This window comes from Pelodiscus sinensis, chromosome 11 (genome assembly GCF_052426305.1).
Source record: "Pelodiscus sinensis isolate ZL-2025 chromosome 11, ASM5242630v1, whole genome shotgun sequence".
In the NCBI taxonomy this organism is placed as follows: Eukaryota; Metazoa; Chordata; order Testudines; family Trionychidae; genus Pelodiscus; species Pelodiscus sinensis.
Genome location: NC_143062.1, coordinates 27,602,114 through 27,619,282, shown reverse-complemented (window position 1 = coordinate 27,619,282; position 17,169 = coordinate 27,602,114). Strand labels below are relative to the sequence as shown.

The 17,169-nt window shown below is 45.8% G+C and overlaps 1 protein-coding gene across 5 annotated transcripts in view; it reads right to left on the bottom strand.

Moving 5' to 3' along the window:
- Window positions 1-1,800: 1,800 nt before the first annotated feature.
- Window positions 1,801-17,169, bottom strand: part of MGLL (monoglyceride lipase) — a 124,880-nt gene continuing 109,511 nt past the window's right edge. For all 5 annotated transcript variants that reach the window (XM_014572069.4, XM_075938803.2, XM_075938804.2 and 2 more), the window contains 3 exons: window positions 13,791-13,880; window positions 8,424-8,639; window positions 1,801-6,405 (listed from right to left, as the gene is read on the bottom strand). In XM_014572069.4, the coding sequence (XP_014427555.3) occupies window positions 6,280-6,405; window positions 8,424-8,639; window positions 13,791-13,880 (432 nt within the window). In that variant the 3' untranslated portion in view covers window positions 1,801-6,279. The remainder of the gene's footprint in view (window positions 6,406-8,423; window positions 8,640-13,790; window positions 13,881-17,169) is intronic.

Sequence of the window (17,169 nt, the reverse complement as noted above, 5' to 3'; positions counted from 1 at the left end):
ACTTCCCATGCTTACAGTAGCAGCAAGAATAACAAGGGTGGCCAACTCTGCAATATTTAAAAACCAGACGCTCCAGCAGGAATGTCAGAATTTTCCCTGTACCTCCTCCCCCCCCCCATGCTCTTTCCCTCTCCCGTCACTCGCTGCTCACTCCTGTCACATCCCTGTGTGGGTCAGAAGCGACTTGCCTGCAGAGCTGGGTCTGGGAAATGCAGCCACCTGATGCAGGTAGGAGGTGGTGGTGGCTGCGTATGGGCTGGCATGGGTGCTGAGTTGGTGGCTCCCTCTGCAGTAACTGGATTTTGGGTGGCTGGTTAGTAGATCTGAACAGATACTGTGGAGACTCCTTTGTGACCAGACTTTTTGCTTGAAAACCAAACCCTTAGCCACCCTAGAAATACAACGTGGCAAGCACATGTAAAGTGAGTCCCAGGCAGTTCACAGTGTGGAGGGGGAAGGAGGACAGGGGGCTAGCAAAAATAACAAGGGTGGCCAACTGGGGTGACTCCCTGCTCTTTTTGGATGAAAATCCTCTAGTGCTCTTTATAAAGAAGATCAGCGCATGAGAGGACTAGTTCTTGTGTCCGTGCCATAACCCACCTGTCCGCTTGGTGTTGTCCAGGTGGGCATGTAGCCCTGATACCACAGCTCTTCATGTGCCTGGATCTCTTGAACTTACTGGCACAGTAGCTTGTCCATGCAGAGTCAGTTCCAGGCTTGGGCCCCTAGTTTATTTTATTATTGAGAGATGCTCATGTAGATGGGTGGGAGTCTCTTGGGAAAGGCTTGAAACTTCATGTTAGGGGCTGCCCTGCCCTCCCCCACTCTGAGGGTGCCACTGGAATGTAAACAAATGCAACAGGCCAAGTGAGCCTGGGTCTCAGCTGCCAGCATTGCCAAAGGCCGTGTTTAAAATATTTCTAGGGCTGTAATGTTCCCGACTCCTCTGGGGCTGCATAAAAAGTATTTGTAGAATAACTGCTATGGTGGAATTAAAAACTAGGTTGTTAAATTTCAGTTCAAGTAATATTTTGAAAGCTTTTTATATGCTACCCCGTAAGGAAACGTTCCAGCGTGGCTTATATAGGTGCCCTGCCCTCCCTCCTGCTCTGTAGTGAAGGCACCAGGGCAAGTTATTGATTACAGTAATGGAGGGGGGACCACTCAGGATCCAGTCCTCATGGTACTAGGTGTTGTGCAGACATGAACCAAAAAGACAGGCCTTGCCCCAGAGAGCTGCGGCCTTGTTTACATTTGGACTCGGTGCATCATTAAAGCGTCTTTGATGCAAATCTGAGGGCATGTCGGTGTGACAGTGGCACAGCTGTAGCTCTGCCCCTGTAGTGTGGACACAACCGTGCTGGGACAAAAGGAGTTTCTCTCGTCACAGGAGTAAATCTGCCTTCTTTAAAGGTAACAGTTATGGCTATACCAGATCATAGATTGACATCTACTTCTCTCAAAGGTGTGAATTTTCATACCCCCTCAGTGATGTAGCTAAGTCAATCTAAGTTTCAGTTATAGACCATGCCTTAGTGTAGCTATTCTGTGGCATTGCTACATTGGTGCAGACATTCCTACCCCAAGTGGGAATTAGCCTTTCCATTGCAGGTCTCAGGCAAGATGGTAAGGGAGCACTTGCAAAGTTGCTACACTGGAGATTGACCTTGAGCAGTATCTGTGGCTCAGCTGTTGTCCCCTCCCCCGAAAGCTGAAATGTTTTGAAAAAGACCCTTCCTTCTCTTGTTCCTTCAGTATCATCTGATGACAGCAGCAAATGATGCTCCCAAATACACTGCATTCAGAAAACATAACTTTATTATTCAGTGCAATATACATTGTATTCCTTTTAAAGAATCCTAAACGTGTACACACTTGTCTCACTGAAAATACATGTATGCACATGTGTATATATTGCATTAAACTGGAGCACACTGAAATGACAGATGGGCTCAGAAATTACTTGGAAAATAAGTGATCTCTACAGGCTTATGCTGACAGTGTATTAGGGTGACCAATATAAAAAGAGCAGGCTAAATAGAAAAGTGTGTGGATTACACATTGTGAGTATGTTACAGGTGGTGATATATATACAGTAGTTAGATTACTATTGCTCTGTCATAAATGCACTCTATTGTCAAAGGGAAAGGATCCCCCTTTGTCTCAGCAGAGCAGTCTGGAATTTCATAAGGCCAGCAGTGCTTCCCCTAAAGCAGGGATGTAAGCAAATAGTCGACTACCGGATAAGCAAATGCTTAGTCAAGTAGGAACTTATCTAGTCGCTTCCCCCCCTTGCTGCCTCCATCAGAGAGAGGCAGCAAGGGGCGGGGAGCAGGAGCCAGTGCTGGGGTGAGCCGGCCCAAAAGCCGGTCCCTCTCAGCACTGTCTCCACGGGGCTTAGGGGAGGCAGAGGGCAGTGTGGAAACAAAGCGAGCAGGGATTAAAACAGTCCCACTTGCGCTAATCCAACTGCTGCTCCTCTACCTGCGGCTTTTGTACATTTCAACGGAAGAGGCATGGAGGAGAACCCGTGCCAGTGGGGACTACTTCGGTCCCTGCTGTTGCGGGTTTCCGCTGCCTCTCTCCCTTTGAAATGTACAAGAGCCGTGGGCGGCTCTTGTACATTTCAAAGGAGAGGCGCAGTGGTATAGCGAGCGCCCCCCTTATTGACTAATCAATTTGTCGATGAAAATTCCCTCAATTAGCTGATTAATCGAAATTTAACATCCCTACCCTCAAGCATCCATGGTATTTGAAAATAAAGGTTTTAGTAACATTTCCACAGGTTGCAGAGCTACCTGCTGATAATGAAGTTGATCAAGAAGGGATTTCCATGAGGACATGGTGAAAACTGTGTTAGTTTAAGCCAGTTTGAACCTCTGGCAAGGGATTGACTAGCAGCTAGAATGTAAATGTGGGGCAGATCTCCAACTGCTCTCCATCAGTGTAGCACAAATTACCTCCCTAGGGCTATGCTGATTTACACATGGATCTTACAGTTCCAACTGAGCACCCATGTATGCCAGCTGAGGGTCTGGTGCTGTTTCTACATTCAACAGTGTGATCTCAGCTCTGTTCAAGCCTGTTAAAAACTGGCCCTTAATTTCTCAGCTAAATCTTCTCTGGGCCCCATTTCCCAAAAGGCAGCGCTTCAGAAAATGGTCTGAAACAGCAGCTAGCTCAGCTGTACCAATTGTCAGCTGAACATGTTATTGTTAAACAGCTTCCTCTTCCTGTATGGCTCTGTTGAGCCTAGATGGACAGGTCTTTTTATCAGCCTCATTTTCTTCTTATATATTGATGCGAAGCACAGGCGGAAAGCAGCCCTCTCGGGCTAAAGAACAGAGCTAATGAAAACCACTGACCCCAGGCCTTCCTATGGCCACAAACTGGTAAAGGGAGCAGCAGGGCTGTGGCCATCTCACTGCAGGGTGAATTTTACTCACCCTCCCCCCACCAAGTGCTTGTTTATTTAAGATTCTCCTCCTGCCCTGCAAAAGAGCTCAGCACTCAACTAACTTTGTTCCAATTTAAGTCAAAGGTAAAATTCCCATTAACTTCAAGGGGGGCAGACTCAGGAAATCACTGAATGCTTTTGAAAAAAAATCAGACCTTTTAATCCCCTCTTTTTGTTTATAAAACACATCTAGTATTCCCCATAATACTCTAGCACACATCGCTGTATGATTAGCCTACCTGATGCATGCTCAAGGCCTAAGAGGTAGGCAGGGTCTCCCATCAGTGTAAGGTCTCCTTGCTCACTCTCTCCCCTCATGGTTGGGGGGGAGGGGCAGAAAAGCAATTGAGGGAGTGGAAGGGACTTATCCTTAGCAGAAAAACAAACCCGGTCACTGGAAGCTCCTGAGCTTCCCCTTGTGTTGATGCCCAGAAGCCACTGTGGGGGGTTTACCGCTGGTGGTGGTAAGCAGTTGATTGTAATGGCTGGAACAGGGTTTTAAATTCAAGTCCAGCTAAGATCTGTAATGGCGTCTCAGATTACAGCCAGGAAACCAGAGCTGTACTAATGCAGAGCCAATCTGTAAAGAACAGCATTTCTCATTCCATGCACTGACTACACAGTTGCAAGCCCTGGAATGCCATTAACTTCTCAAACCCTTATTAGAGAACAGGTGTGAGCGAATGAGTCAAGCTCTGATGCTTATTGTTAATGCAAAAGGGTGACCTTTCCTGAGACCTGATGTGTTGGTATAATAGTGGTGCATGGCCTTCCTTGCCACTGAAACAGGACCAGACTGTCACAATGGGAGCACTGTTCTCCTTCAGGGTGGAGGTGGAAAGGGAGCATGAAGGAGCTGTGCTGACTCCAGCTGCTGTGCCTGTAGGGGAGACTGGCCTCTTTAAAATGGGAGACAAGAAAAGGAGTTTTTCTCAGTGGTGAAATGCTTCCACCACCCTCTGCCGAACTTTGATGGACTTAGTGTTTGAATGCCTAAGGGAATGGGAGGAAAAGGCATGTGGGCAGAGGCCTATTACTGAGGACATGTTGGCATGGGCCATTGCCTGGCAAAACTACCCTGGTGTGAATATACCAGTTTAACTGTGTGGATGCATCCACACAGGGAGTCTATTCTGGTATAACCACAGAGGTATATCAGCATAATTCTGGTAGTAAATTTTCCCATATAGACAAGTTGTAACACAATTGCCCCAGGAAAGGCTAACGGGCTGATACACACTCACTTGCCACGTGAGTGAGTTTTCACATGGCAAGTTCTCCTAGAAGTCTTCCTCGAGCTTTGCTGGTATGAAAGACCAGTCAACTCTGGCATCTGGAGCTGCAGCTTCCAAACAGTATTGGAATCTGCTGGATTTGCAAACTTTCTAGTTGTCCTCGTGGTAGGTTCATCAGTATCCTTCCATATGGCTTGTTCTATGTAGCCCCAATATGCAGATACAGATGTTCCGCTACCTATCTGCTTGAAGATCTGCTTTTAAACAAAATCTCAGGAGTAAGTACTACCCTTCATTGCCACACAGCTGCTAAATCTAGAAGGATCACTCAAGAACAAACTTTTCACAGGGTTAGAAGTGCTTGCAGGGGAACCTAGTAACAACATTTTGAGGCTCTTAGTAAATAAATGGACAGTGGGGATACATGCCCTTCCCTTCCCTAGATGTTCTAAGCTTGCCTAGCATTTCTGCCCATTGTCAGCTGATGAGGGAAAGGCCAAATGATTGCTGTGGAGCAGTGATGAGAGGAATGGACCATGGTAGGAAAACTTTGCAATGGCTAAGACAGTGCTGGGGTGAGGACAATTAGTTAGATCTTCAGACTCTGCTCCCTTCCTCATTGACAGCTCTCTGAGCTGCCAAGATCCACATTATATAGTATATTAATATTTCTTCTTAAATAAAACTTTGACTTTACATCTTAAGTATCAGTAGCGCAAGTATTTTTTTTTAAAAAAGCAGCTTCTAGGAATATTTACAGAGTAGTTCATCTTGCAGAGGGGAGGGAGTTTGGTATTTGGAAGTTGCACCACTTGTGTGTGCTTAGAAGGTTTTAAGTATAACTTATTCTACATTAATCCCTCTGCCCTGGTGCTGGGAATTAAATAGCTGTTAAACATGTGTTTCTAGAGTGCAAAGCAAAGTGCCAGGATAGGGGCCACTGCTTGGTGCCTATCCTTCAGGCCTCATGTGCTAGGAGTGGTTACTTCAAATTAGTTTACCTAGAAAATTAGCTTTTCACCTTCATGTATAGAATGATTCCGCTCCCCCACCCCCAGCTCTCTTTGCTAACTCTCTCTAGTAGTCTCTTCTCAATGGTAAACACTTCTTCTTAAGTTCTTATACATCATGTTCTGTACCTGCAGGAGCAGGGAAAGGGACCGTACTCCACAGGAGCAGAAACAAAATGAAAGGAAAGATGCAGAATTACTGAGCATTCCCAAGATTATTGCAGAATAAAAACCGCCGTGGCACATCAGGAATTCCAGAGAAAACAAAGAACACGGAGGAAGATGGGGGGCTTTGGGGGCTTTTTTTTAATGGGAGCCTTGTAGAACAATAACCAACCTGGAAAGTTTTCAGTGACTTCTTATGCTGCCATAATTCCCTTTCCTGCTTTAGGGCAGTGGTCTCTTTAAATGACCAAGTGGTATCTCCCTCCTATGTAACAGGAATGTCTATTCATAGCAAAGTATCCTAGGAGTCCCTCTTAGGTAAATCTTTTTCCAGAGAGAATTAAAAGAAAGAAACAACCAAACAAGCTTCCATCCCCAGAAGACCAATGAGAAGGTAAGAAGGCAGTTGTTCTTAAGTGTGGCTTGGTCCTCCATCTGCTGAGACCTTCTGACCAATCCATGTTAGTATTTCCTGAAACACAGCAGTGCTGACTTCTGGCAGCTCTCTATGGAGAGCATGATAGGCCTCATCATACACCTGCAAACAAAGAAAGAACATCGGGTAAAGAACATCGGGTAAGACAACCCTCTCAGAACAAAGCAACCCTCGGGTCCCACTCAATATTACCTGCAAACCTGACATGCCCTGCACACATCTCATCAGCCTTTCTGTATTCTTAGATATGGGAAATTTTGAAAATTTAGGGAGGCCACCAACTTGAGATTTCCTCAGTTTCAGCTGGGGATTTAACAGGCTTCCCCAGGTATCGCACTTGTCCTCCCTGCTCAGGTTTGCAGTTGCAATTCTTCCTCCTCCTCCAGTTCTTTCTGCTCCTCTCTCCCTGTGGGGGAGACTCACCAACAGGAGAGTGGGACATATGATCACACATTCAAAGAGGGCCTCTGTGAAACACCTTTCTTCAGCAATGCTGAGTACCCAAAGCAGCGACTGACTTTAGCTGTAGTGGTGAATGCTCATCACCTTTGAAACATGTGGCTATAGGGCCCAGAGCCACAAAAGTCCATAGACACCTAAACTCATTTGGCAGTTTCCAGTTACAAGTTCCCTTTGAGTTTCCAGTTACAAGTTCCCTTTGTGTTTAGGTTTTGGCATCTGGGCATTTGCACTGCTGTCTTGCTCTAGGCGTCCAGATCCCTAGCTCCTGACTGAGCCCTGGAGCAAATCACAAGCTAGAGGAAGCTAGGCATTTGGGCCACCTAAGTAGGGTTGCCAGGTGTCTGGTTTTGAACCCGACAGTCCAGTATTTGAGCTTTCTGTTCAGGAAACAAATTGAGAAAATATAAATGTCCAGTATTTTCTAAATAAGATGTAATGTAGATTGTGATGTAATGTCAAGTGTGTCTGGTATTTTTGTTGAAACCATCTGGCAAACTGACACCTATGTCGCATGCAGAACCTGATCACTGAGCCCTGGAATCTGGGTAGAAGATTTAACCCCTCCTCGCTTCCTCTCTTTCTCTAGCCCCATCATTATTCCACGGTGAATAAATACTTATAGACATTGGACGAAAGACAGACAATATAGCTCTGCCGTCCAGTGATTTGGGCACCCAGTGGGGCTGTGGCAGAGCCTGGCTCCAGGGCCCCCGCTCCAGTCACTCTTTCATTATTAGAAAAGTTTCAGCGGGTGGGAGGGCCCCATGCTGCTCCATACCGTCTGCTGCAAGTGGTGTTTAAAAAGGCAATCTCTAGCGATGGCATGGATGTTATCAAATCAAGGCCCACCGCTCCCAGGCAGGGCATTCCATTGACTACAGCCTTCTAGGAAGGGAGTCAAAGCCATGGCAGACCCAGTGTCACTCTTACCTTAATTACTATACAGTAATTAAGAAGCACACATCTCCTGCAAGGGCTGAGAAGCACACATCTCCTGCAAGGGCTGCCTTCATGCGCTTAAGCAGTGAATAAAACCCTTCCCTCAGAGTCTACTTGCCAGTTCATGCTCCCCGTGAACCAACTGTAGCATATCCAGCTTGCAACCCAATGAGAGGCAAGAAATACTAATCACACTCTTGGCATGTAAACACAATGGGAGGCGTTCCCACAGCCCTGGGTGTAATTTCACTCTTTTGATGGTTGGCATAGACAGTTATTTTTCTGATGACAAAAGCTTTTGCTTGGTCTCCCCGTCTCCCTTTCAAGCTCATTCATGTGCTAACAATTGGTTAATCAGCTGTGTGCTCTCTCCAAACGAGCAGATGCTTTTGTTCAGCTGTGTTTTGGAAAGTTCTCGCTGTACCTTTTTACACAGTGAGGTGGGGTTGGCGTGAAAGCAGCTTGTGCTGTCCCAGAGTTTGGGGGCACTGGGTTACCTGGTTAAGCACCCAATCCTGGAAGCCTGCCAAGTTCAGTCAACTCCTTTGAGTGTTCAGCGCCTCCCAGAATCTGACACTTTTTCCTACGCTCTGCACTTTGTCAGCAGCACCTGACACCTGCTCTGACGGTGACTCAGTCCAATCCTTACGCCTACACTGAGCAAAGCCGAGGCCAATATGCACAACATAACACCCTTCAAATAAAAGCAGCAAGGTGACCTTGAGTGTTTTGTCCTGACTCTGCACGGTGTCCATCAGTAAGTAGGAGCCTTTGATGTCACAGAGTTTGTCGAGCGAACCATGTAGCACCAGGACTGGCAGAGTCAGTTTAGGCAGGGATCGCTCTATTTTGGCAATGGCGTTCATCAGCTGGATGACAAAGGAGACCTTCATGCCCCCATGGTAGACCAGGGGGTCAGAGGTGTAAGATTCAACCTGGATGGGGGAAGAGAAATCCATTGTTAGCAGGTGTCCTGAAAATACAAGGCAAAGCCCTTCATGTATGATGAGGCTCTTCCTATTAATTGCTTAGGCTAACCATTTTTCACCCCTGTGGGCCACTGTGCCATTTCGCCCTCAGTCGGGGTAGTAAATTCACTTTTGGTCAAGGTCCAAATTTCTTGCTCAAGGTGCAACTCCAGAAAAAATAATAAACTACAATGTCAAAAATAGAGAGATAGATTTCAAGGTTCATTCAAAAGCACCTGATGGTCCAGGTTTGATCCACAGTCTGGCTACTGATGATCCCTGCCCTATGTGATAACTCCAGTGAGTAGCCCGTGCCCGTTAATTCTAGTGCAGCTGGAAATTAGGCTAAACCAAACGTCTGTCTTACATCGCTGAAAAATGCTCATGATCCAAAACCACCGCCTCAGTCAATGACATTGAAGAAAGGAGCTCCTCTGGGCATTTACTCATGCTCTGTCCTTATCTCCTACCACTAAAGGTGGCCATCCCCTTTCCTTTCTCTCCCCCCTCCCCGAACAGTTTTTCCTTCGGCCTTATTACAAATATGATATTGATGCGAGCAGTTCCTGAGAACCAGTTCTGTCTTTGTGCTGAGTGACCTCTCATGAGTCACAATACTTTTCCTTGCCTCTGTTTCCCCACCTGCAAAATGGGAGTAAGGATATTACCAGCCTCGCAGGAGGGTGGTAGTTACTGATTAGCTCCTGCTTGCAAAGAGCCACTAAAATGAGGAGCTCTGTGTTGGTGTAAAGAGTGTATGTGGCAATGGGGCTTGCAAAGATGATGACTCTTGTGTTGTCTTGAGCTCAATGGAGGCTACTCTGCTGAAGCTGGAGCATTGCCTGTAGGAGCTGGTAGTCTCCATGGGCCACCTCGCTGTATTAAAGATGAAGGTAGCTTCAGTTTGTGCACTTTGCATGCTCACTAGGTATGGGCCTTGGCTCCTGACTGGCAGCGTTTGTCTTAGTTTAAACTACGATATAAAGTGCCATTAGGGAACTCCCCTCCCCACCCTCCACCCCTCAGCATGTCTGTCACTTGCCAATTTTTGTCCTTCTCTTGCAGGTGTGCTAAGAGCAGAGAGTCAGCACAAATAATCGGGTGTGAAGAGTGCTGGAAAGCAGGCACAGGACGAATCATCACAGGGTTGGATAGCTAGGACGGTAGGACGGGGTTGTTGCTGCATCAGGCCTATTGGCAGTAAATATTTGTATGCTGTATGCAGAGACGTGAGCTTCGGCAGTCTACGTAGGCTTACCGTCTTCATCTTTGCCAGAGCGTTTTGATTACAAGTGGATCCCTGGCACAGCCGCTGATACCTCTAAGTCTGATGTGGTTTAGAAAAAAATATTTTTTGTAGGTTGGCTAAAGGATGCTCCATTTTCCCTCTCTATGGCAGCGTTTCCCAAACAGTGGGTCCTGACCCACCAGGGGCCCACAGGAAGGTTCTAGATGAGTCGCCATGTTCAGGGCTGGATTACCCCATTACCAGGCTCTGGCCCGAAGCAAACATACGCTTCTCCTGGCTCAGTGCGGTGGAGAGGCCTCAGGGGGGGAAATGGAGTTTGAAGGCAAGCCTGCCTTGCTCCCACCCTGCTGCGACCGCTCCTGTCCTGCAGGGCGGGGCAGAACTCCCGGCTATGGGCACACAGAGCTATTTTTTAATCCTGCTCCTGCTATTCTGGTGATGGTCCTGCAGGATCCATTGGATTCTAGTCCCGTTGCCAGGCCCTGCCCTGGTCCTGCACAGGGCATTAGCCTAATTCCCTTGTTATGGCAAGTCCCTAACCCCATCACTGGAAATTCATTTTAAGAGCTTGCTAGAGTGGACCCCAAAGTGAGGGAGAGACAAATGACACATCAACCCTGAGGGTCTGAGACCCAGCCCCTGGGAAATGCTTGGCAGCACCCACTGGGAAGGGGAAATGCTGGCTGAGATTGAGCTGTCGGGGCCTGATGTGAGCAAGCAGTAGCATCCTTGGCTCCCAGAGAAGTCAAGCAGCATTGAGAATGCTGAACTACATAGACTCTTCAGTGGCTGGAAGGTTTCTCTGGAACAGCTCTGAGACGACGCCCCGGCTGCTTTAGATACCTCCAACCTCATCTGCCTCCCCGACAGACAGGCAGCCTTTTCTGGTAGGACAATACTCTTGTGAGATACAGCCCCACTTGTTTTGCACATCTTCTCTGTTCTGCACACTAACTCCCGAGAGGCTGCCTTTCGTGAGCTGGAACCACCCCCTTGGGGACAGGGCTCATGGAGAAAATTAAATCCATTAGCCAGAACCCAGTCCATCTAATTTGGTCAACTCTCACTTGAACAGCTGGATATAACCTGACATTTTCACCCAAACCCATTGACTTTTCATCTGCAATTGAAACAAAGGCACAGGGTTCCTCTGGCTACTTAGCAACTGACTGCAGCCTAATCGGGGAGTTATTTGTTTGGAGCCGTGTCACAGCACTGCACTAAGGCAACGCAGCTTTGAGAGTTTGTTTTTTCCCTGAAAGCAACAGATGAAGGACTCCAGGGAAAAAATCAAAAGGGGTGGGTGGCTGGATTGACAGACATTCCCTTCCCAGGGAGTGAAATAATGTAGATTAATTCATATGTGCTTCCCCTTCCTCACCCTGAGTAGTGCCATAAATGCCAAGAGATGGCCTAATGGGTTTCTTTCTTCTTTCCCCCGTCTCCCGCCCCAAAACAACAAGGAATTTTTAGCTATTGAAGGGCAGACAGATATTTAGTGTAGATGGGGAGGGGTATCCTTAAGAATGATGGACATTGTGAGAGGGATGAAACAGCTAAGGGAAAACAACCCTTAATGGAGAGTTAATGACCTGGGCATGGGGTGAAGGCAGGTCACAGGGCATGTCTTGGGAAAACCTTTCCATTCCTAACGAGGTGGGGCATGAGGCTTAAAGACATTATCTAGATTAATCTTGGGTGTGTTTAGGATTAAGTGGTAGGGAGAGGTAAGAGAAACTGGAGTGATGTTCCAGGCTCTGCATCAGTCACTTCTACCTCTTTCCCCCCTTGCCTACCTTCATTCTGCCTGTAAATCCTGGCTCATCTCTTCCTTTAAGCTTTCTCCTACTCCCATATCTGCGCTCTCTGTCTAGAAAACACTGGGGGTACATCTATACTGCATCCCTAGTTCGGACTAGGGATGCAAATGGAGACGACCGAAGTAGTTAATGAAGCGGGGATTTAAATATCCCGTGCTTCATTAACATGATCTCGCCGGCATGCTAGTTCGAATCACAGGATGCATTAGTTCGGACTAAAGCCCTTAGTCCAAACTAACGTTACTCCTCATTTTTTGAGAAGTCATGTTAAATTATTTAAATTCCCGCTTCATTAACTACTTCGGTTGTCTCCATTTGCATCCCTAGTCCGAACTAGGGATGCAGTGTAGATGTACCCTGGGTTACTTCTGCTTCCTTCCTCTGTTTCCTGTTCTTTCCTCAATCTTAGTTACTGCTAACTGGGCCCCACTTTCCTGGGGTATGTCTATACCAGTTAAACAGTTATCCAATAAGGGTGATGCTTACCGAGTAACAATTAACTTGTGCCTAGAAGCAGCTCCCTGTCCATGGCCCAGCTGCAGGTGGAGGGCTGCTCCAGCCCTCCCTGGCCCCCTGCATGGGGCTGCTGGCTCCCAGCCTGCGTGGGTTGGGATCCAGCAGCTCCTGCACACTGAGTTAATGTAGCCACCTAATAAGTCAGTGGCAGTACCAGGCAGGGAAACCCAGAAATCCCTGCTGTAACAGCGATGGCATGCTGCCTCCTAATATATAGGCAGTGGCTTTGATGACCTTTTTACTTTATAAACCTGGTATAATTTCTCTTCTCCTTTACAGCCCAGGAATATAATTCTTCCTTCTTATGATTTTATTGTACCTTTCCCTCTATTCTGTTTTTCCTTACACCAGGGGTGGGCAATAATTTTTAATGGGGATCCACACAAAGATTTTGGTAAGTGGTCAAGGGCTGCACTTCTGTGGAGGGAGTGTGGGGTCTGGGACAGCGGGTGGCGTGTAGAAGAGAGCTTGGGATAGAGGACTGGGGTGCAGAAGGAAGTGTGGGGTCTGAGAAGGAGTTTGGGTGAAGGAGGGGGTTATGATCTGGGACAGGGACTTGGGATGCAGGGTCCAGGAGAGGTTATGGGTGCAGGAGAGGATTCTGGCCTGGGGAAGGGATGAGGGAGGGGATGCAGGGTCTGGGAGAGAGTTGTGACCTGGGAGAAGGGGGGAAAGAGGGTGCGGAGGATTTAGGCAGTGACATGGGACACGGGAATGGGGTGCAGGGTCAGGGAGGGGTATGCATGCAGGAAAGGGTTCTGGCCTTGGGGACAGGTGTAGGAGGGGGTGTAGGGTCTGGGAGGGATTTGTGACTTGGAGGAGGTGGGGAGAGGGGATACAGAGGGTTTGGATGATGGCCTAGGGCAGGTAGTTGAGGGGAAAGAGGGAGTGGGATGTCAGAGGCAGGCTCTGACTAGGAGGCGTTTAGCTAGGCAGCTCCCAGCTAGTAGCTCTACAGGAACCTGAGACAGACTCCCTGCCTGTGTGCTGGGTGGGCTGCTCCATGTGGCTCTGCTGTAGCACAGGGAGAGAGGGAGGGGGAGAGTGAGGCAGCTTCATTTGTTGCCTCTGCCGTCAGCAAAATTCTCAGCTCCTATTGGCTGGAAACTGGCCAATGGGAGCTGAGGGATTTCACTAGGGGGTGGGGACAGCACGCAAAGCTTTCTCCTCTCTGCCCAGATTGCATAGCAATTAGCAGCCTGCTGTTTAAAGCGGCTGCAGCTGCTCTGTAGTAAGGGTGCCAGTGGTGAATTATGGGTCCCCTCTTTTTTTTTTTGCCATAGTGACCATCATACAGCACATTTCTGCCCAGAACAAGACATGGAGTCAGAGTGCACTGATCTGGTGGTGAATGAATAGTTCCAGACTGGACTAATCCGCCCATGAGCCAAATTTTGTGTTAGTGTAAATGGGCACAGTTATCATTTCCATTAGCTGAGGATTTGGCTAGAGTAGTTAGCCCCATTAGAAAGGGCTAGCACTGGGGCTGTGTACCACCATCCCAATGACTAACAATGATATGGACAGCCTCACCTCCTTTTTGTTCCGGGAAACCACATTTGGGTCTATCGCTCCCAGTGTCAGGTTTGGTAGAACCAAGTTGAGCACTTTAGCTGCAAACACCTGTGGGAAGTGAACGAAATAAATTAATTGGGCAGCCAGGAGAAGAAATAGGTGAGCCAATGCTTCAGCTGGTATAAACTGGCATAGCACCATGGGAGTCAGAGCGTGCCAATGAGACACCAGCTGGGGATCTGGCTCTACATTTACAAAACTGTCACGAAACAAAAGAATTTAGACAGTCACATCCGCCAACATTAATTACAAGAATGGGCACAATAATAAGAAATATTCACAACTGCCCTGACACGGCACTCTGCATTTCTTCCCAGTGTAGATGAGAGATCAAGTCCATGTGGGAAAGGCTTGGCCTAAGCAGCTAGCCAAGGGAGAGCAGCATTCATTGTTTTATGGAGCTGGCAGTGTTGCTCTTGCTGCTGCCCCTTCCCACTATTATTCAGTTCTGATTTTCAGGCTACAGCACTTAAGTGATATTCTGTGCAATTTATAGTAGTTGCCTAGCCTGTACTCTCTTTGATAAGCACGTTCTCCAGGGAGTCTGCAAATAAACAACAGTAAAATGTGCATGCATTGACTAAGGAAATCTATTAGTCGTTTGTCTCCTGGGAATCCAACACAAAAGCGTTTCGCAGTCTGAGCTTGAAAGCACTAGCATCAGAAAGAACAACCTTTATTTCAATAACATTCCACAGTCCCCTCCCCCATGCAAGATTCTTCTCTGATCTTTGATAACCATCTTCTAATTAAGTGGTCATCACTTAGAAAAGATGACAATGGGTAATTGGCCTTTGTACTGTTCTACTGTATCCACAGATACTACTTGCAAGATTAATTTGTACTCTGCATATTCTGCTTGTGATTGTAAGCATAGGCTGTAATCCATTACATAGGACTGTCTGATGCTCTTGTATCAAAGATATTATACAAAGGAAAGTTACCAGGCTGCAATTAGAATTCTCCAAAAGGAGCAAGCAGTGAAGGCTCATAGTACATATCCAGGAAACCCCCATTCCTAGGGGCATATATAAGTTTTACCTTGTACACTGAATACCCCATTGGTACTCAAACCCCATGAACCAAACTGAGCTCCAAAGAGGTCAATGAAGTTGCACCAGGAATGAATTTGCTATCATAGGTATAAACACAAGCTCATAATTTCAGATAAAATTCATGCCTAGTGAAGGAACCATTTTTTCTCTGGCTTTTTAATTTAAGATATGTTATCTGCTGTGTGCGTGTGCACATGTGTATGTTTATTTATACCCTTAGGGATCCCTTTATAGATTATGTAAGTTTTACAGAGAAAGTGAACCTGAATTTCCCCACATGTGAGCACATACTACTCTAATGATGCTCACTTTTTGTTGTCATGGCTTCATATGCTTTGGTTACCTACCCTTTAGCACATGGTTTGGACATCTTCTCAAAGCTTGCCCACATTTCTGGAGCTTGACTCAACAGCAGTTTGAGTCTTGCCAGCTTGAGTCAACAGCAACAAACCAGTAAAGAAACACAGTGGATCTAGTTCTGATCTCACCATTTTACACTGGTGCAGCTCACTGACTTCAGTGGAGAAACTCCTGATTTACAACAGCACGAGAGAAGAATCAGGCCAGGTTTGTTTGTGCATGTCCGCACGCACATCCTCTGTGTGCACATATACAGATCTTACTTATGCACAGATAGAACTAATCTAATGATCAAAGTGACTGACTGACTGTGATAAGGAGATACTCTGAGACCATACTCATAAGGAATTCTAGATATATGTGAAAAGTCACATTATCCTTGTAAATTTCAGTCAATATGGCTTATAGCTCAGTGATTCTAAGAGTCAAGATCATTGCCACTGGAAAAATAATCTTTCATGTTATAAACCTGAGCTTCAAAGGTCAAAAGGTTCCAATCTGGCATTATTGATTTGTGATGGCCACAGTGACGGTCTATAACACAATGGGCTTTTAATTAAAAAGACTGTTGCTAAACACCCTAGCTATATTTGATAGCTGAACATTTTATCTCCTTTTAAATCAGCAACTGATGCAATATGATTTATGTAAGGAGTGGTTGGCAGGCCAGACTCAATAAGACAGAAATTATGCAGTTTTGATCTGGGACAAAAGAGAAGTGAAGAGTACATCCAGCTAGGTATGGCAAACCATTCAATACTCTTGTCCACTCCAGTCTGTAAGGGCCTGTCTACACTAGGAAATTATTTCAAAATAACTAAATTTGAAATATTAACTCCCAAAATAACTATTTTGAAATAAGCTTATTCCCCGAGGAAAGCAGGAATACATATTTTGAAATAACCAGCCCATTATTTTGAAATAATGAGCTTGGTAGTGTGAATACTCCACTTTTTATTTTGAAATAAGGGGGGCTATTTCAAAATAACTCCCTAGCGTAGACCAGGGCTAAGAGTGAGATCCCAGACTGGCCTGGAAAAAGGTGACTTGAGTCTAAAGGCTTGTTACACACCAATCTGTATGTGTTTTTAAAAGACATGTGATTTAAAACCAATTTAGTTAGCCTGGTACAAAGGACTTAAACCAATATATATACTGGTCTTATATTGATTTATCTGAAATTGATTAAGAACAGGTGTAAGCTAAATAGAAATAAACCCCTTTCAAACCAAATAAGAGTTTCTCCACATGGTTTTACTCCAGTTCAACTAAATCATTTAAAAAAACCCAGATTAGTTAAAGTTAAGCAAATCAGTGCAATTTTGGTGTGTGAAAATAAGGCTTGAGTGATCAGAGAAGTAAGAATTTTATTGGGACCAGCTGATGTCCAACCACAAAGGAAAATAAATAGGCCTGGTCAGTAAAGGCCAAGTGGAATTAGAGAACTGGAACACGTCATGCAAGTTAGAAATGGAAAAATCTCACTGCGTCTCATCTAATCAGGGTGGATTTGATTTAAATTAAATTGATTTAAATCATGTTTTAAATCACTAGTGAGGAAGACTCGATTTAATCATGGTTTTCTATATAAAAGTGCATTCTTGGTTGTTATAACTTTAATACATATTCTTCACAACTCAGAGACAGATGTGGGTTTCATTTTTAGAAGGTGTACACTATACGTTTTAAAAAAGTGATTTATTTTGAAAATGTTTCTGATTAGTTTTACAGCTACATCAGAAAATGAGTGAATGTTTGGTTATTTCATTTACCAAAGGTGATTGAAGAAGATATTTATAAAGTCATTGGGAGTTGAACTATTTCCAATTCAACAGGTTGATCGTTAATATTTGGAGGATTTTCTTGCCATGCTGTATTAGGAGAAAAACATCTCCAGGCAGACATTTCAATTGTTTTATTTA